The following is a 21,337-nucleotide window of genomic DNA, read 5'->3' as shown; positions in this document are numbered from 1 at the left end:
AATGTTTGTCAGTCAAGCGGTTTATGCTTTATTATCAGTTCTTGGCAAGCAATGCTGAATGTTTTGTTATTGGCATGACTAGAAAACTTATGGCACATGATGAGATTGCTTTGTTTTACACAAAAATTGATGCAATTATGCAGAATCAGGTTGGAATGTCAAGATTTTCCTGCAAAGTTTTCTCTCAGATCAGTACTTGGCCTAAATAAGATGCTTCACACTATGGAGGTGATAGTTTGTTGAGGGGGTGGTGCAATTCTGCATGAAAAGGTGCTTTATGTCACCTCAAGACTTCATACAGCAGTGCTATAGCCAGGCGAGACCTATGGGCATGCAAAAAAGTGTCTAATCTGGAATGGAAAATAGGCACAGATATTTTACCTCTAGAAATACTAGAGACCCTAAAGCAACACAAAAGGAATACAAAACAGTGGACTGTTGTTTGACAAGCATATTCAAAGGGTTGCTTCAAATGAAACGTCATCAAGGTGAAACACCAAAATTTGCATTGTGAATACTTTCCTGTGAAGGGTGTGTAATGTTCAAAAATATGGTGCCAAGTTATAAAAAGGATCAGTTGGGGAAGCCAAATTCACTTAACTACTGTGTTACTAACTTAACAACTGCAGTGATTAATTTAACAACTATGGCAAGAAAGGTTGTAAAATGGGGCAAAGCTTACTTAGCGTCTGTTTTGTTTAGCAGCGTAAGTGTTGGGCTCAATATGGTCATAAGTAGATGATTACCTGCATCTCTTTCTCCAGCACCAGCATTCAGATCTCCAGCGATGAGAGTCTTAGAAGTATAGTAGTATAATTTCATTCACAAGGATATATGGCATAGTAATACATATAAATTCATTTCTATGATAATTATGCAACAATTGGGAATCCAAATATATTTAAAGGCAAATACTGTTATATATTTTAACTTTGATTTTTAGGAAAGGAAATATTAAAATAATAATTGACTAAATAACAGTTCAAAACAACTCTGGCAATAGAATAAATCCATTGTACAAGTTTACTATTTACAAAGTCTGTACATTACAAAGTAAATCTGCCCCAGAGATAACCCTTAACTGGCAATCTGGAATGTGATCTATTTATTACTGATAAATATAAATTATGTCTCCTTCCCCTATCTAATTATTATACTGTCCTCAGCCAAACTGAGAACATAATACTGTGTGGCAAATCAATGTTTTTTCCTAATTTTTACACCAATAATCAGTTTTTATAATAAATGGAAAGAAGGTGCATTCCTTGTGTTTACCAGAAATGGGAAACTATTATTTTATAACTATAGAATGCACTAATACAATTTTCTTAGCTAAGTATAAGTATGCACTATTTATGTGTACCATGCACACAAACATTTATTTAAAATTGCTTGATAATGCATACATATGGAATTGGGTGAATTTTCAATTTGAAATCATGATAAGCACCTTATTAAAAAAAATAGCTGAGAATGGCAAAAGGAGGTAGACCTGTCTGTAGTTTGATCAGTTTAAATTCTGTAAGTTACGATATTGCAGATTCTAAAAAATGGAACTCCTATATTTATTTCTAATCTCCCAATTTACATTCCTTTGCTAAATATGTAAGATTTTAAATAAAACAATAAAAAATATTTGTAAAATCACCCAAGCAATTTCCATTTCCAAGATCTACGGATGGATTTTTATTTTGTTGTTGTAATGAGAAGCCAAACTTCTTCCAATGAAAAGGCAACTTGTTAGCAGCAGTTTTTATTGGAAAAAATAGAGTGAACTGATGCTTAATATTAACTGCAAAATGGGAGCAAAACTTGTGAAGATTGCATGTAAATTTATTTCTCCTGAATATGAAATTGGAAATATTATTTTTTCCATGATTCTTACAACATTCTTCTGAAACTTTAGTCCATTCTTCAGTAATTGTACATATAAAGGAAATTATTGTTAGGTATGCATTTTCTGATTAACAGCTTGTTGGGAATCAGGTGCTTTACTGTGAGACTGTAGCCCACAAAGCAGTTTATTATTATTGCCTTTTTGTTCTGAATAAAGAAATCTCTTAAACCAGATTGTATTATAGCTGTGTATTTAGACAAACTCTCTGATACTTACAAAAGTCCTATTTTATACTGGAAAAATATAATATACAGGAAAAAAAACCAAAATAATATTTTCATGTATCCCGAAGATGTATAGAAACACAAGAATTTTCTAAATATTATTAATACAAGATAGAATGATAAAGCCATGTATAAACTGCTTGTGTGACCACATTTTATAGAGAATAATCTTCTATTCGAAGGCCAAATCTGGTTTAAAAGACAACAAAAAGGGAAAGTAGCAGCTAAAATCATCACCACCTAAGTACCAGTCTCCTTCATTATGGTGAGATACATTATATTTCTATATATCTCTAGATTTACAATATATAAATATAAATTTGCATGTACAATTTGCTATGCATGTTTGTCTTCCATTTAGACAGGAAATAAGTGACCATTCTAATTTATAACCCCTAATGTTTGTGAGGGTTTTATGGTCATATTTCATCTATTGGGGAAAATATTTTAATATATGAACATTTTAAACATTACATCAAATGTATCTTGTAGATTTAAGAAAAATACCATTCCAAAGAATTAGATAGTGTCCAAGAATTTCAGCTGTTTTCAAAATATTGAAATATCTGTAATGACCTTTAATTTTAAAAAGAAAAGCAAGCAGAACATTTTTAAAGTAACTAATTGTGATTAAAAGAAGGGAAGCATTTTATGCAAGAATTCTTTGTTTTAAAAAATGATCAGTCTCCATAAAGCCAATTCTCATAAAGAGAAAAAAAAACCTTCACAGTATTTCTGTTGAAAGCCCTCTTTCCCTAGTTTTGAAAATAAACATTTTAGAAAAGCAGACTTGCTATAAATATGTACAATAAATTAATCTTAAGAAAATAAAATCTTTATAAAATCTTTATAATAATTTCCTGAGCAAATATGTACATCGTAAAATTGACTTCCAATAGAATAAATTCTTACAGAATGGATTATTTCTAAAAACTTCACCCTAATTCTCCGTAGTCTACTTTCTGATAAAGTGACCGTTGAAATCCAGTATTAGTTACCAATGCTTAGCAAAGTTGTCATCTTTCATAGCTTTTACAAGCCAGTCCCTTTCTTTTTCTTCATCATAATCAGAATCACTCATATCACTAGAATCTGCAGCTAAGAGACGGGAATAATTAATCCTTTTCTGTCGTGGTAATTTAGATTGAACAACCAAGAACAAAACTAGCCATAATATTAAGGTAATGGCACATGCTCTGTAGAGCATTGCTAAACCAAAGCTGTTCACAACAAAACCTCCTGCAAAGCTGCCTAAACTGGCTCCACATCCATGAGAAAGGCCTTGAAGGACCAAGTGCAGAGACCTTTCTGTACCAGGAGTGGCAACGTCGTCTGTCATCAAATTCACTGCCCACCATAATGCACCATTGCTGAAGGCGCAGAAGACCTGGATTGGCAGCACGGCCCAGGAATTCCAGAGGAAAGAATAGTAGAGCAGTTGTACTGCCAGGCAACTTAGTCCCAAGGCAAGTGTGCCACCACCAGAGAGAGCCTTTAGCAGTTTGCTTTTGTAGATATAGAGCAGGATTTCAGCAATCAGTCCAATAGTCACCGAGAGACCCATGAATAATTCATGACTGCCTTGATCTTGCATTTGCCAGAAAAGAAAGTTCTGCACAGTTGACCCAATAGCTCCTGTGAGGAAGATGGTGACAGCACACAGGATGGTTCGACCGTCATTTCCAATGAGGTTCAAAGCTTTGACTGTTTTATTGACATGTTCATTTTTTTCTGACATGTAAATGGGAAAGAAGGTACTGACCAGTAATGTCAGTGTCATGAACAAGGCATAGCCATAAAAATGCACTGCAAAACGTGGAATATTAGTGTTCAAAAAGCAATTCAATTGATCCACAAATATTGCAGTGCTGCAGACACCCAGAGATGCTCCTAGGTAGCTCCAGATCCAAAGGTTCTCATATCTGTCAGCAGCATCCACAAAGTCAAGGTATTCATAGAGACTGTCATCCACCATCCACTCAAGTGGTCCAGCGAGCAGCTCCCAAAGGACAACAGCACCTAACACCATAAGGAAGACCTGGTGCTCACTGTCCAAGAACTCAGTACCCTGAAGTAACTGAGAGCTTGTATCTTGGGCTCTTTCCCTGCGCCCTGATAGATTTTTCAGTACATAAGGTGCCTCTGTAACAGGTAATGGGATTGGGTAAAATTTGAAGTTACTATTTCTTCTTGAGTCATTTTTGTCAGCATTTTCTTCGATAGTCATGATGCCAGCAGTTTCTTTCAAAGGTACACTTACAGTAGTTGTTTCCAAATTTTGCTCTGCTGGAACAATAGCTTCCCCGGAAATACCAGATGTCACACCAGAAGAAGCATCTATGAATTGCTGTGGCTTTATATCAACATCATTGCCACCTTGGTTTATTATAGGAGTTTTTATACTTTTCATTTTGAATGAGGTATACATTACTGTTGGTTTTCTCCTAGACTCTTGGTCCTTTGAGATCATTCCAAGTGATTCTGTAGACCATACTTTGTTATCGGCAAAAGAGTTTCCATTCATTGCACTCGGATGATTCATATTTATATCAGGCACTTGCGTTGTAGTCAGTTTAGTGGGATTCTGGCTCATGTTGCAATATTTATAGATAATATCTTTATTCACTGGTGGAATGAGTGTAAGTAGCAAACCTGTTCCAACTGAGCAAAATAATGATCCACTAATAAATACTTTCCTTTTATTGTGGGTTTTTGATAGATAGGAACATAGTGGGGCCCAAAGAGAAGTGATTAAATGTTTGAGTCCTATTATAATCCCTACTAGAGGTGCAGTCAGCCCAAGCTGCCGAAAGTAGAGAGTTAAAAATGGGATTGCACAAGCATTTCCGGCACCATAAAGAAAATGGAAAAGACTAGCAAGTGTAAGTGCTTTGTTTACATCCCATTGGTTATTTGTACTCATGGCTTCAGAAGCAGTCTGTGTTCCCACTTTTGCCCTGCAAATTAATAAAGCAAAGTCAGATTTAAAAAATAGAACAAATATGTTGAAGTTTTCTTAATTTGATATGACTGAACATTACTACTCAAACCTTTAGTACAACTATAAATACAATAGCAATAACATCATAACTGGTTTGTCACAGAAAAACATTGTCCATAAGATACATTTTAGGAAGTCATGAAAATAGCAATAGCAATAGCAGTAGACTTATATACCGCTTCATAGGCCTTTCAGGCCTCTCTAAGCGGTTTACAGAGAGTCAGCATATTGCCCCCAACAATCTGGGTCCTCATTTTACCCACCTCGGAAGGATGGAAGGCTGAGTCAACCCTGAGCCGGTGAGATTTGAACCGCTGACCTGCTGATCTAGCAGTAGCCTGCAGTGCTGCATTTAACCACTGCGCCACCTTGGCTCTTAAAACCTAAGTTCTGGATCAAGAAAATATATTTTTTAATGTGTTGATTACCTTAAACTATAATCTTCTATACACTTACTTGGCCCATTTAATTTATTGATGCTTATTTCAGAGTACTGTAGATAAATAGAATTACAGTTCTGTTTGATTAGGATTACCGTTATTCTAAGCTTTTTTCAAAGTAAAATAAAGGGTATTTCTTATATAAAAAGAAGACAAAATTGTTAACTTTTAAAATTCAAAGGGACGCTTACATACAGAATTGCAACAAAATCCTTTTTAAAAAAATAACAAAAAAGCTAACAATCCAAAAGTGTGTGTATGTCTGTATATGTATGTGTGTATAAATTTAAAATAGTATGAAAGAGAGGCATCAGTCACCAGTAATATTGTTAAAAAAATGATACAGAATGTGAAAACTAAATAATATTTCAAAATTTATAATATATGTGCTATAAAATAAAAATTATTTTAGACGAAAAATGTTACCATTTATGCTGGAAAGTGTTGTATTGGGATCCAGTGCAATTAATAACAAACATTGCATTTGCTATATAGTATATAAATTCATATTTGGATTTGGATTTACTTTATTTGTATGCCGCCCTTTTCCCTGGGGGGACTCAGGGCGGCTCACAATTCAGGGGGAGGGAAGGACAAAACAAGTTACATACATGAAGACAATACATCATTAAAAAGCACAACAGTCATACTATTCGGGTGGGGTTGGAGTCTTTAGCCCCAGGCCTGTCGGGACAGCCAGGTTTTAAGGGCTACGCGGAAGGTCTGGAGGGTGGTGAGGGTACGAATCTCCACGGGGAGTTCATTCCAGAGGGTCGGAGCAGCCACCGAGAAGGCTCTCCTCCGGGTAGTTGCCAGTCGACATTGACCGGCTGATGGAATTTGGAGGAGGCCTAATCTATGGGATCTTATTGGCCTAGTGGAGGTAATTGGCAGTAGGCGGTCTCTCAAGTACCCAGATCCAATACCATGAAGGGCTTTGTAGGTGACAACTAGCATCTTGAAGCGCACCCGGAGATCAACAGGCAGCCAGTGCATCTTGCGGAGGATAGGTGTTACGTGGGTGAAACGAGGTGCACCCACGATTGCTCGCGCGGCTGCATTCTGGACCAGCTGAAGTCGCCGAATACTCTTCAAGGGCAGCCCCATGTAGAGCACATTGCAGTATTCCAGCCTAGAGGTCACAAGGGCACGAGTGACTGTTGTGAGAGCCTCCCGGTTCAGGTAGGGACGCAACTGGTGCACCAGGCGAACCTGGGCAAATGCCCCCCTGGTCACAGCTGACAAGTGATGTTCAAAAGTCAGCTGTGGGTACTCACAGGGTACTGAACATATACAATAGCACTTTTTTGATAGACACATTTTAAAATAATTTTAAGAGTCAAGTTACTGAATTTATCTATTTCATTAAATAATATATATTTTAGAAGCTAGGATTGGAGAAAGAGACAAAAATAAAACACTTCAGACTAACTTGTATTATCATGGAAACAAAAAATGAAGATAAAAGAAATAATGAGAGATAACATTATAAACAAATATTTCAAATTTTTGATTATCATTAGCTTTGGCATTAGCACAGAATTAGGATTCTAGAATCAAATCAAATATAAATAATACCAAGCTCCCATATCAGTCAGCAATAGGAAATTGAATAAGAGCCAAAATATTAAAATTACAGTTTTACAAAATGCTTTGAAAGTGAATTTGTAATCCACATAACAGTTGATTTGAGTGTGAAACAGCTATTTTCTTTCCAAATTGACTGTATCCATCAATTTGGAAAGTTTTAGTACAAAACAAAATGTTTTAAGCGCGGGTATTTTTCCAGCTCAAAACATTACCATGATCCTGTTGTTGCTTTTCAAATTCTAAGGTCCAAATCTGAAAATTTTTACACTACCATTAAAAAATAGTTTCCTTGATGAGTACAGCTGGGCCTAATGATAACCTTAAGAATGAAGCATTTTATGTCTAGTGGGATAGAAAGAGAAGATGCCAGTTGAGACCTTATACTGTAAATCCATGATAAAAAGTATAAGGTGTCTGTCAATCCTATGTGAGTGGAAATAAATTCAGAGTTTTGTAATAATCTATTCTTAAAAAACACTATTTACAGCATTATTCTGCATCTGCTACAATACTACTTTAATGCCATGCCTTAGAAAATGGTATAATAAAAATGCCAGAAGTCCTTCTTAAAAGGCTCCTTCAAACAACAAACATAAAGATGTCATTCCTATTTCAAAACTAAATGGAGGTGGGTGGGTCAGAGTCAATTGTGTTTTAGTTTAGTGGAAATTTTATATAATTTTACCCTAACTAGAGAACAGGTAATATCAGAAGCTTCTATTCACATAGGATCACATGAATCAGAACAGAAGAATGACATTATTTCCTTTGTAGAGGAAAACAATAGAAGTCTTTGTCCAGTAACAAATATTGAACTGTATTGGTAACTGTGAAGAAAATATATGAGATATAAATATAGTAAGGTATAACAAAACCACTCTTCAATAAGGAAAGAGCAGACAATATGAACAACTTTGTTTTCAGAAACTACTGGTATATTTATTCTACAGGACGACTGTGGAACACTTAAGTGTTCATAGGCACAACCTGTCTTTGTGGTTTCATGTGACTTATTAGAAATTGTTTATATTTTGTGAGCGTCTCATCAAAAGCTTTTGAATAAGCACAGCAATAATCATGGGATGAAAGAAACTACCTGATTATAAACTAGTTATAAACAGAAAGTAAAAATTGAACTACAGTATACATGGATAAGGAAGTAAACTGAAGTGCAACTGAAATTAGTGTTTTACAAATATTGATAATTTGGAGGAAACAGTAAGCTGGCCATATTTTCAGAGCCAATTTGCAGAGCCAAACACAATTGTGAAGAGTTCCAGAAGGCTTTCTTCAATTTGCTTGAATGAACCAATCAAATAACAAACAGCATTCAATGTAACTATGTAGAAAATAATGCCCCGAAAGCTGAACAAGAATATGATTTTATCTCCTCCTCTAAGAACACCAGGACTACAGTCATCAAATAAACCTAATTTGAAGGAGACTTAAAACAAGCAGAAGAAAGCATTTCTGCTGTGCATCATAAGGTCTGTAATTCATTACTGCAAGATATGGCAATAGCCACTAATTTGGATTGATTTAAAGGAAGATTGAAAAAAAAATCAGAGAACTGGTCTTACAAGTCTTGAAGATAAAACATTGCATATAGATTTTAATATAGTAAGCCTCCAAATATCAGTTATGGGATAACAATTGGGATACCTTTTCTTTATGGGTAGCCATAAAGAATAGCCAGATGGCTATTGCTTTAAGAAAATGTTGGATTAAGTTGGGATCTATGATCTTATAAATATAAGAACTAAAAGTAGCATAGCTGGGCTGCAAAAGTCCAGAAGATTAGTGCTAATGTTTTCTGTAGCCACCTTCCAGCATCCTCTGGATTGTTGCAGTGCAGATAGTAGATGGATGGACTTATTTTTCAATGTTTATGTCTGCCCACTTGCCAGGGGACTTTGAGCAACTAACAAAGGTTAAAAACATAAAGGAAAAAGATAACATAATAAAGATAATAAAACAAGATTATGAGTGCCAGATAGATAACAACTCATAATAGTTGCCACACATTCATATACCATCTTCGATCAGCCTATTGAGGAGCAAGTAGATCTTGTTAAAGGTGGCCATGTTGTGGCCAACCAAATTTGGGGGCTGGATGCTCCATAAGGCAGATGCTGTGGCAGAGAAGACAGGTCTCTTGAATCACATCAGGTGACATCAACTAATTGATAGAACCTGGAGGATGTCAACCCTGCTGGAATTTACAGAATGAGACTGATAATCCTGCAAATAATCAGATTCCAATTGTAACTCCAGTTGGGCCATTTATAAATAAAAACCATAGCCTCCACATTTTATGAAGGCAGCATTAGCGCCTACATAAAATTTAACCTTGTGCCACTATCAGTACAAATACACACATACATATATAGACACACACAAAAAGGATATTTGAGAGAACGATAGGTTTAAAAAAAGAGGGGGCATTTTGTTAGAAAGCCTTGTCTAGCCAAAATAGTCCTTGCTGTATATTAACAACCATCTATTTTAATGGCAATAATATTGCTTTTCATCTTTCTAGGGGGGAAAAAAAACCTAAATGGCTTTGAGAATCACTGCGATAGGAGGGTTGCTATCTAGATAACAGTCAGCCCATTTTCTCCTTGTTTGTGCCAATCGAGGCCGTGAAATACTGATTATTGATGCCGGTTCTGGTCATTAATAGTTCATGAGACCCTTTATTCTGCCCCTGAGTGAAGGAGCCCCCTTGGAAACCTGGCCCTCCACCCGGTTCAGCACCAGCCGCACCCACAGTCCCGCCCCACGCGGGAGGCGTCCCCTTCCCCCACCCCCACGCGCCTCATCTCGGTGCTCGCGGGGAGCTCCCCTCCTCAGCTCCGCACCTTGGAGACGTTGCCATGGCAACTTCTGTAGTCGGTCGCTTCTCCGGCGCTGAACTCCAGCAGCCGACACGGGGCCTCCCCTACCTGAAAGCAACGGGCAATCGGCTTCTTCCGCTACACTAGGCGGCCTGCGGTCCCGAGCGCGCCGACTGCGCATGCGCCGGTGTACCTGTCAGAGCGTTGTACACCTGCTGCCTCTGCACAGCTGCTGGAAAGCTCCCTCATCCTCCGTCGGAGGGGGAGGGACAAACCGTTGCTAGGATACGAGGAATTATTCTGGGAAGTAGGAAAAGGCGCCCGGCCACGTTAACCGCCTTCCTTGGCCTCTCAGGCGCCGGAGACCATCTTTGTCTTCCTTCTGCCTGTCGCTTCTTCTTCCCCTTTGCAAAGTCCTCCCTCCGATGGTCGCATAGTTGCTCTCGGGATTTGAAATATAGTATACTTTACGGGGCTCACTCTAAAAGTAAGCGCCCCTTGCTCTTAAATAATTTCAAATTCTTGCTCGTTGGGAATACGAATAAGGACGCATTGGAAATAAAAAGACTTGAAATGGGCAGAGAAGCGATATTTGTTTTACTAAACATGTAACTTACAATTCGCATATATCCTGCAACCATGAACATTTTTTCTCAGAGCAGTTGAGTTACATGTAACTGTCATTCAAATCAGTAAAAATGTAAATGGAGCATGGATAACAAGCAACGAAGTAGGACAAAGGTTTTACTGTGAAACGCAAAGTTTCAAAATCTTAGAACAACAGTAACAAAACATGGCACCATAACGATGCGCCCTTGCCAAGTTTCCCAAGGATATCACATCCCAGCTCAAATGGAGACGATTAAGTACAGCTCATTATATTGTGAATATATAAATTGAAATTAAACATAATTGATAGGGATTATTACCATTTTAAAACTGGTATTTAAAAGCTTATCTTCTAAAACCAGTTCCTATTCTAGAATGAAAATGTCTTGCAATCCTGTCAACTTTCCTAGTTCCCAAATCTTTTTGGTGGAGGTGATATGTTTATTCACTAGTGCAATTTACTTTTATTTTGAATTGATGTAACTACTGAATTCTTTAGAGAAAAAAGTCCCACAAAACTATATTTCATAATATTGCATAATAAATTGAAAAAATACTAGCTTTAAAGTTTCTGCTACTTTGTCTTAAATGAAGGATTCCTCCATGTGATCCTTCCTTCCTCCACCCAAATTCTAATAACTCTGGAAGCAATATTGGATCCTTATATCTCAATTCACTGATTATATTGCAACAATTTATAACCTCCAATTGTCTAAGGAAGAAAAATGACAAGAACACATAGTGTTAAACTTTTTAAAAAGTAATTTAATGAAATTAAAGACTGCCACTTTCTAGCAGATGTTATAACTATACAAATAATTTATAATGTATTTACACAATGTACATATCTATGTAATACAGATAGAACTCAATATTCAAAACAGTCTAATAACTTTTGGGTTGTAAACATTTAGCTTCAGCACCATGTTTAGGAAACCCTTTAATACATGCTTAAAATTCTATCTTTTATTTCTTAAAAAGAAAGCAGCAGCTCATGAAAATATTAGTTTTATATCCTCTGTTTTTCCATCAGCCACTGCTCAACCTATTTTTTTTTTTGCATTATTGCTCTGTTGAATGTGATCCCTTCCATATTCCAGGTTTTGTCTATTTACAATGATTATGCAATTGAAAGGAACCCTATGGCCATACCTATCTATCCATTACTTACAAAATAGAAAGACAAAACTGTATAAAGACTGCTTTTGAGAACTCTGAACATCATGCTGCATAAAATTTGCAGTCTGTTCCTCTCATGTAAACTATTCATGTTATCTATAGGGAGAGTGTGTGCTAATTCAGGTTTGAATAGAAAGCAACATAAAAAGTGTAATAGCAGTGGCTGCAGAAAGCAGATAAACTTTCGTAATATCCCTAAAATTATTATTTTCTCCTCTTGTGATATTCATACTTTATTATATATATTTTTATTTTTGTCGTTTCATTTTACTGGTAGTATTATTTCCTAAACTATCCTGAGGACCCAGTGAGGGCCAATAAGCAAAATGAAAAACAGAATATTTTAAGAATACTGTAGGAGGCATGAACATACTCCTGAACTTTATTCAACTTTGATCATTTAGTCCTCCTGTTCATCATATACAGGAATGATCCCTTCATTTATAATTCCTGTGTTTCAGGATAGTCACCTACGGTGGATTTCCCAATCAAAGCCTCTTCAGCAACCTAATTCATGTATGGTTATCTGCATTTCATGAAATTACAATTCCCAAAATCATCAGGGCAGCAAAATAGAGTGAGTTTTATATATTATCACAATTTGTAATCTGTATAGTAACAGATAAAGAAAATCACAAGTAGATGGCAGCAGCCAGCTGAGCCTGGCTGATATTAAGAGCTAAACAGTTTGCCCTGTCAGTTTTTAGATGAGAGGGTTGTCAGGGAATTCCAGAGTAGACTAAAACTGCAAAGGTGTAGTGGTGCAGGTAAGACCCTGAAAAAGGCAGTGACAAACTATTTTTGTAACACTGCCAAGAAAACTGCATGGATTCACCTGTGATAATTCAAGGCCATATTTATCTGTATATTAAAACATTTATCTAGACACAGAATGTGACTGGAGAATAAAGGAATTTTAAAAAGAGACTGAAATGAGGCTGAGAAAATCACAGGACATAAAACAAGATCAAAACCAAGGGGTCCATAGATGCTGATAGAAATGGTTAATTTGTATTACTATGAAAAAGCAAAAATTGTGGTTTGATGTTAATGCTTTATTTTACTGCAAAGAGGGAGGCGGAAGTCAATGCTTTTTTTTCTTTTCCCCAGCTCTCGCTTCTCTTCCCTCTTCTCCCTCCCCCTGCCCACTTCCTTCCTATTTACTTTTATATTTTGTATCTTGTCTTATAACAAATTTAAAAAAAAACAAGGGACCCATGATTAAGTGAGAAACAGGCTTAAGGTAACTCCAGGGCCAGAGAAAAGATGTCAATGAAGTTGGAAAACAATTGGATAGAAGGTTAAAAACACATTATTTTAGGATGAAGTGAGAAAGAGGGATGAATAACAACAGAACATTCAAGTAACACAATTTAGGTTTCTTGCAATTGGGGTCAAGATGTCCAAAGCAAGGAAAGATGCTATGCAAGACTTGCCGAAATAAATACTAGCTTCCTGGAAATGTACTGAATGTCCTGAATAGCTCATAGATAAGCAAAAGGGGTCAGTCAGAAATAAAGGCAGTCATTATACAATTTACAAATTTTCTTGTTTCCTTGACTACTATAATAGCAATAGCACTTAGGCATATGCTGCTTCACAGTGCTTTACAACCCTCTCTAAATGGTTTACAGTGTCAGCATATTTTCCCCAACAATCTGGGTCCTCACTTTACCGCCCTTGGAAGGTTGGAGGGCTGAGTCAACCTTGAGCCTGGTGAGAATCGAACTGCCAAACTGTAGGCAGCCAGCAGTCAGCAAAAGTAATCACCACCGTGACCTTTATATGATTATATGATAAGAATTCATGCATACATTTGTTTAACATTCTTCCACTTATTTTCTAATGAAAGAAACATTGCGAACATTGCATTGAATCTAAATTCTTAATTTTGGAACAAAGCTTATTTATGTTTTTTTAGAATAAGTTTATCTGTCATAAATTTACGACAACATCTGCTTCAGCTGAGATTTAACTAAAGCCTCCCAATAAGGAATCTAATTACATTTACCATACACATGATAAAATGAAAGGCATTCTTTCTTCAGCTACTAAAGAATTGCTGTAGAAAAGGAAACACAGTATAGTAGCTTAAATATTTCATACCTTGTTTTCTTTTGCATCAGAGTTCACTTTCCTTTATCTCATGCAATGTGGTAAAATCACTGGTTAAAGGAGGGGGGGGGATAAAGAGGTGCAACAATGCTTTGTCAGTCTGTGACAGGAAGCGACAAAGGCCAGACTAGTGAAGCCCTTATTCCCCGGTTCTCAAAGGAATGCAGTCAGTCTGGCAATATTCTTGTAAACAGGTGGTCAACAATAAATAAACTGCTTTGGTTTATTCATGGAGTTGTTCTGGTTCCTTGCGCCTGACATTCTATTGCAAAGCTACAAAATGTTCCTATATTGGATGGGATCTTCTTTTTTCTATTGCTAAAAAGCTGTCTTGTTCTTTTGGCAATACTTGTTTCTTTTCATCTTGACCCCTCTCTTTCACTGGAACAATTCCTAATGAAACTCAACAAAAGATTTTGAAAAGTTGGGATTGTCAGCTTCTTTATCGAACAATGCCTGCAAAAGTGTTGATGGGTAAGAGTAAAGACTTAGGTAAGTATTTGGCCAATCCAATATCATCGTCGTCTTCCTCTTTCAAGTTGGTCTGTTTTGTTCTTGATTTCTGCAAACAGTAGCTGGGTTCTAGGCAGGGAAACACTTGAATACTGCAAAAAAACAAAAACAAAACCCAATACAGTTTCAATTACTAAATACCTAAGATACATGCATAATTCTAATGTCAAAAATTCCTTTGTGAGCCCATATCATTTAAAAATTGGGGAATGTTGTTTAATTTGCAATCCATGTATTCTAAGCACACAATAATAATTTATAATTTATAATAATATTTGATGATGAAGTTGAGGAAAAAAATAGGTATCTCTTAGCTAGAATACGTTAGCTACAATTCTTTTCAATCATTTTTTCCTAGTGAATTTGGTGTAGGGGGGCACTTGTCAACAGTGACATGTAGTTATGTAAGATGAGTTAGGATCTTACACCCATTAATGCAGGTAGGCCTCACCTTCTGTTTAAAATTGGGACCTGTAATGCCATGTCACTAAGCAAAATGCCATGTGACAATGCCGGATTTATGTCTTCTTTCAGCATTAAGTAAATCACCATGGTTGTTAAGTGAGACATCACATGACTGTGACTTGCAATTTCACTTCAACATTATCTCTAATTCTGACAAATCATGTGACAATGAGACTGCAACAGACATAATTGTGCACTGATGTTGAAGTGCCCAAGTGGCAATTGCATGGCCATGGGATACTGTGATGGGCATAAGTGTGAGACTTGGATGCAAAGCTGGATTTCTTTCAACTGTTGTAACTTCAAATGGTTGTTAAACTTGGTAAGTGAGTAAGTGAGGACTAACTGTACTTGCAATGGATATAATTTCTGTGATAATCAACAGCCTAGAATGTCTGATCAGAACAGCTAAGCATACATCTCCGAAGTATTTTTAATTACTTTGAAAACGTAAATGAGAATGCTTTTTAGGGTGATTTGCTGTACATTCTCATACTTCAGAAACTGACCAAGAAGAATCAATAATTATTGCTCATTAAAAAGATTACCTGATAACATTCTTATAGGCTCGCCTGGAATCCTTGTCAAGGAACACAGTAAAAGATCTTTGGTCTGTACTTCTGAGACTGATGTTGCGCATTCGTATAGTATTTGTCATTAACTGAAAGAAAATGAAAGATGTTCTGATTATAAAAATTGGACTTCAGCCAAACCTACTGTATATCTAATTAAAGATGTGTATTGAAATGCCTTCCATTTTTAAGCATTTTCTCAATACACCTAAATAATCCATGTGTTGGGAAATCATAAAATGCAGTGTTAGAAAGCTGTCCTTCATTACAAATAACCTGATGTAACACCGAAAAAATATGATTATAGTTTCCTCAGTTTAAAATAATATTGTCTACTCAGGGAGCCATTAATGGATTGGAGCTCTAGCATTAAAGGTAGTCCTTGACATATGACCATAATTGAGCCCAGGAATACAATCTTAAATCATTTGGATCATAAGTCAAGGCACCCACATGATGAGAAGTAATTTTTGTGGCAGTCATTAAGTGAATGCCATGGCTGTTAAGTGAACCCATTCATTTGAAAGTGGGTTAAAACATTGTGAATTGCAGTCATCTGATCGCAGAACATCACAACCAGTCATAAGTTAATTGGTGCACAAGAAGCTAATCATATAACCACAGAGGAGAGGCAGTGTCATTTATGATGGCCAGGGCTGCCTTACAAATCATAATACCCATTCTGTGGCAGTCATAATTTTGAATGGTTGTAAAATGATTGGTCATTTAGAAGGTGGTTAACCATTTTCACAATATCATTCTCTAAAAACATTTTTTTAATGTGGCAGAAAATACAAGAAATTCTGAGGTTTGACTGGAAATAGTCCTTGTTAAAGGTTTAATGAAACTATTTGCTTTATATCACTCAATAATATATTAAATAAACAGTTCTTAGCTAATTTTTCTTTTTCATCATTACCTATATAATAGCTTCAGCAAAACAGCTTGTCTCTGAACGATAACATATAACCTGGTAAGATTTTTTCTTTTAAAATCAAAAGCCATACATTGAATATTCTTGGAAGAATCACATTTTATAGTATAATATTTAAATTATTTGCTATGTATTCTATAGACGATTGTGAGATAGGAGCAGGGAGCTTTTTTGCTTTAATAATTTAATAAAACATTTAATAGGCACAAACTTTAACCAGTTGAAGAGAAAGTCTATTTTTTTAAGAACAATGAAAAAAGGAAAAAATAAAAGAGCACAAATTGCTAAACCAACTGAAATTCTAAAAACTCTAATCAAGCAACATCTCCAATAGCAAGCAGACACAAATAGCAATTTAGCAATAGACTGCATTTGAAATACAGTTTTGCAAATTCCTGATTTACCAAACTAATCCAGAAATATCTCCCTAACTTTTCCCCTAGTATTGATTAGCATTATGGCTTCTATTCCAGAAAAATCATAGTACCACTTACAGAATATGATCGTCCTGAGGTTTTTATGACTTCATCAATATTTACAGTCAAGCACACTAGATCTACAATGCAAAAAAATGAAGAACTAATGAGTATTGACCTTGCCCTTTCCTCCCCTTCACATGTCTAGCAGTAGTAATAGCCACATCCTAATTTAGTTTATTTTGTTCTACTGTTCTATCGTTCAAAAGTTAGAATTCTCTGGGCAGGATACAGAATTAGTAAACTAAAAACATTAAAAAAAATGATACAGCTTGGACATACCGTAGTAAGATAAAACTAGCAGAACTAGAAGAAAAATCAATTCAGTAAATAAAATTATAAAGTCACGCAACATTGCCTTTGGGACTTGAGGCTAAGTGTAAAATGTATTTATAGGTTCTACCACAAAACCGCGGACGACAAAATCGCGGTCGACGAAAGCGCGTATGTGACGTCATCACAGCGCGACGAAAAAGATCGAAAAATGTAAAAATAAAGCTAAAACCTTCCCCTAACCCCCCCAAACCTAACCCTAACCCTAACCCTAAACCTAACCCTAAACCTAACCCTTAATGTAACGAAAAACCTAACGCTAACCCTTAACCTAACGCTAAACGTAACGCTAACGCTCTAACCCTAACCCTTAACCTAACCCTAACCCTAACCCTTAACCTAACCCTTACCTTTATGTGAATCGGCTTGCTGTAATTTAATTTTTATTTCAATTTTTCGATCTTTTTCGTCGCGTTGTGATGACGTCACATACGCGATTTCGTCGACCGCGCTTTTGTGGAACGCGCTTTTGACGGGTCACGGTATTTATATAGCCGCGTTTATTATTTATAATTCTATTAAGAAAGTGACCATAAATCTTTTTACAAATGCAAGAGAAAAACACAGTAAGAACAGTTTTTATAGATGTGAGTTTTTATATTCAGTAAGGAAGACACACGCTGGACTTTTTAAAAATAAAAATGTATAGGAAACATTCTATAGAAATATTTTTCCTGCCTCTTTTGCATGGTTTTCATTGACACCTATTTATTAACGGATGATACGTACATCTTTACTGTATATCATATTCAACCTAATTCTATCCATTTTTTATTTTTTTAAATGAATATGATGATTTCATCACCCCCTTCCATGATAATATGCAAACAGTTTATTCTTCTAATCAAGACTGTTTTTTTTCTGCCCCATTCCTTGGAGACATATTATACTTCTAAACAAATAGGCAAATACGGAAATAATGGGGAAAAAACATGTTTTGCATGTCTACAAAATTGCCAAACTTCTCACCTAGAAACCATACCAACAAATAAAACCACATATGCTCTCATCTCAACCCACCATAACTTTTACCTTCAAATTCATGTGAAGGAATGGTTTTTATAACAAGGCCTGTAGATCGCAAAGAAATTATCTCATCCTTTTCACGGTTACTCAGCAAAACCTAAAAAGAAATGTTTTATTCTGGTTATGCTTTATAAAGTGAATGGGCTATTTAGCTGTCCAACAGATAGACACTTTTCCTCTTGTGTTGAATAGGTCCGGGCAGAATGTTTGAAAACAGTGCTTCACAAAGCACATCAGCACCAAAGGAACACTTCTCTTCAAAGCATTAAAGCAGTAGCGTTCTTCACAAGCTCCAGCTGACTGTTTGAAAAAGTGTATCTGGCTACACATGCAGCCGTGGCCACTTCACTTTTTGGAGATCTCAGAAGTGTTGTTTCCACATGCATACATACCAGCAGAAAATCAAGCAGCTTTCAAAGGTTTGTGAAAAATGCAGTGCTTTTAATATTTTAAAAAGGTTTTGTTTGCAGTAATGTGCTTTGTGAACTGTCTCTTTTGAATGCTTTGCATAACCTACTTTAATATCTCATCTCAGTTCTTTATAATGTCCGAATGGGAGGGACACGGGCAATCCTTTACGAGGTAGAGCTGAGGAGTTCGTCCAATTCCTCGCGGACAAAGTTGCTCGGTTTCAGACAGACCTGGACTTCAATTGCGCAGAGCCAGCCGAGGTACCGGGGGAGGGTCTTGAGCGACATCTTTGGATTGATTTTCAACTTGTTACTCCTGAGGAAGTGGACAAGGCCATGGGAGCGGGGAGCGCCTCCACATGTGCACTGGACCCGTGCCCATCCTGGCTGGTCGCGAACAGCAAGGAGGTGACACGGGGCTGGATCCAGGCGATAGTTAACGCCTCCCTTGGGGAGGGCTTCTTTCCCCCTCTATTAAAGACAGCGGTGGCGAGACCCCTCCTGAAGAAGCCATCTCTAGATCCAGCCATATTAAATAACTATCGTCCAGTCTCCAACCTCCCCTTTGTTGGGAAGGTTGTTGAGAAAGTGGTGGCCTCTCAGCTCCGGCGGTCCTTGGATGAAACCGATTATCTAGATCCCTTTCAGTCCGGATTCAGGCCTGGCTACAGCACGGAAACCGCTTTGGTCGCACTGACCGATGATCTCTGGAGAGCCAGGGACGGAGGTCATGCCTCCATCCTAGTGCTTCTTGACCTCTCAGCGGCCTTTGATACCATCAACCATGGTATCCTTCTGCGGCGATTACGGGAGGTGAGGGTGGGAGGCACCGTTCTTCGGTGGTTCTCCTCCTACCTCTCGGACAGGTCGCAGTCGGTGTTGGTTGGGGGGCAGAGGTCGACCCCTAGGCCCCTGAAATACAGGATGCCGCAGGGTTCAGTCCTGTCCCCCCTCCTGTTTAACATCTACATGAAGCCGTTGGGTGAGATCATTCGGCGGCACGGGATAAAATATCACCAATATGCGGACGATACTCAGTTGTATCTGTCCGCCCCGCGCCAACTCAGTGAAGCAGTTGACGTGATGTGTCAGTGCCTGGAGGCTGTTAGGGTCCGGATGGGGGTAAACAAGCTTGCACTCAATCCTGACAAGACCGAGTGGCTTGTGTGTTTCCCTCCCAATAATTGGCTAGGTATTCCATCTCTCAGGCTGGGGGGTGAAATTCTACGCCCCTCAGACAGGGTTCGCAATTTGGGAGTCCTCCTGAATCCACAGCTGACTTTAGAACATCAACTGTCGGCTGTGACCAGAGGGGCATTTGCCCAGGTTCGCCTGGTGCCCCAATTGCGTCCCTACCTGAACCGGGAGGCACTCGCAACAATCACTCATGCCCTTGTGACCTCAAGACTGGACTACTGCAATGCGCTCTACATGGGGCAGCCCTTGAAGAGCATTCGGAGACTTCAGCTTGTCCAGAATGCAGCCGCGCGAGCGATTGTGGGTGCACCTCTGTACACCCCACGTTACACCTATGCTCCGCGAGCTGCACTGGCTGCCTATTGGTCTCCGGATACGCTTCAAGGTGCTAGTTGTCACTTATAAAGCCCTTCATGGTATTGGACCTGGGTACTTGGGAGACCTCCTGCTGCCAATTACCTCCCAAAGATCCATTAGATCCCACAGATTAGGCCTCCTCTGGATTCCATCTGGTTGTCGATTGGCAACCACCCGGAGGAGGGCCTTCTCTGTGGCTGCTCCGGCCCTCTGGAACGAACTCCCCGCAGAGATTCGGACCCTCACCTCCCTTCAGGCTTTCCGTAAAGCCGTTAAAACCTGGCTGTTCTGGCAGGCCTGGGGTTGATGAGTTCCCTTCCCCACTCGAATTGTGTGACTGTTGATTGCTTTTAAACTTTTCTCTGTATTTGTTTGTTGTGTTCCCTTGTGTGTACTACCCCCCCCCCCGGGTTTGTTAGCTGCCCTGAGTCCCTCCGGAAATAGGGCGGCATATAAATGCAATAAACCTTTAAACCTAATCTATAAATGAAATTACTTTGCTTTCTTCTTAATGGTTGTCATCTCTTTGAAGAACATAATATTTATATTCAGCTAACTTCTAAGTCTAATGTGAAATAATTAGGTCACCTTGTTTTTTTACATAAATTTGAAGCATACCTTTCAATAGTTCCTATTCTGAACTCAAGTTATTGATGTAGGTGAAATATTTTGCTGGAACTTAATTCCAATTTCTAAAAGTCTATATAATTTTCCACTTTAACCTACAATTTATAACGTGTCTTACCTTTTTATATAATAATGTAAGTTCTGCACCAGGAAATTCTATTGTTGGTTTCTTCTTTGTTGGTAAATTGTCTAGTAGAAAAAGACATAGCTTTCAAGCAATTATGACAGTGATAATTTTCCAGTTAGTTTACAGACAGTCTAAATATTGAGACACACAGTGTTCTTCTACTTGACATTTTTGTTTGGTTTTTTTGTTTGTTCTGAACTTAATGGGCAATACATGTGAGAGGCCGGGGAATGGCATTTGAACTTTCATCTAAATATTGTCAAGGAGAGGAAAAAGGCCAAGGAGTTGTGCTTCAGATGTAATCAGAGGACAAAACATTATTAGGCTCAGCTTGTCTGAGGTTATTTTTAAATATAAAAGATTATAGCATGATCATTAGGTTGAGATGAAAGGAACAGTATGTTAAAA

General features: G+C 37.5%; 2 protein-coding genes across 2 annotated transcripts in view; both read right to left on the bottom strand.

The window, feature by feature from the left end:
* Positions 1–1,604: 1,604 nt before the first annotated feature.
* On the bottom strand, positions 1,605–13,969 carry MFSD6L (major facilitator superfamily domain containing 6 like). The gene is made up of 2 exons (XM_032212065.1): positions 13,884–13,969; positions 1,605–5,078 (listed from the first exon to the last, which is right to left on the bottom strand). Exons 1-2 carry the CDS (start codon positions 13,898–13,900, stop codon positions 3,116–3,118), a joined length of 1,980 nt encoding a protein of 659 aa, XP_032067956.1. The 5' UTR covers positions 13,901–13,969; the 3' UTR covers positions 1,605–3,115.
* Positions 13,970–14,321: 352 nt separating this feature from the next.
* The window catches only part of PIK3R6 (phosphoinositide-3-kinase regulatory subunit 6), a 33,387-nt gene continuing 26,371 nt past the window's right edge, over positions 14,322–21,337 (bottom strand). Inside the window, exons 16-20 of the mRNA XM_032212064.1 lie at positions 20,921–20,991; positions 18,218–18,308; positions 16,871–16,932; positions 15,419–15,531; positions 14,322–14,497 (exon numbers count right to left, since the gene is read on the bottom strand). Coding sequence (XP_032067955.1) covers positions 14,335–14,497; positions 15,419–15,531; positions 16,871–16,932; positions 18,218–18,308; positions 20,921–20,991 — 500 coding nt within the window. The 3' untranslated portion in view covers positions 14,322–14,334. The remainder of the gene's footprint in view (positions 14,498–15,418; positions 15,532–16,870; positions 16,933–18,217; positions 18,309–20,920; positions 20,992–21,337) is intronic.

This window comes from Thamnophis elegans, chromosome 2 (genome assembly GCF_009769535.1).
Source record: "Thamnophis elegans isolate rThaEle1 chromosome 2, rThaEle1.pri, whole genome shotgun sequence".
Taxonomy (NCBI): Eukaryota; Metazoa; Chordata; class Lepidosauria; order Squamata; family Colubridae; genus Thamnophis; species Thamnophis elegans.
This window is presented reverse-complemented; position numbering and strand designations above follow the sequence as displayed.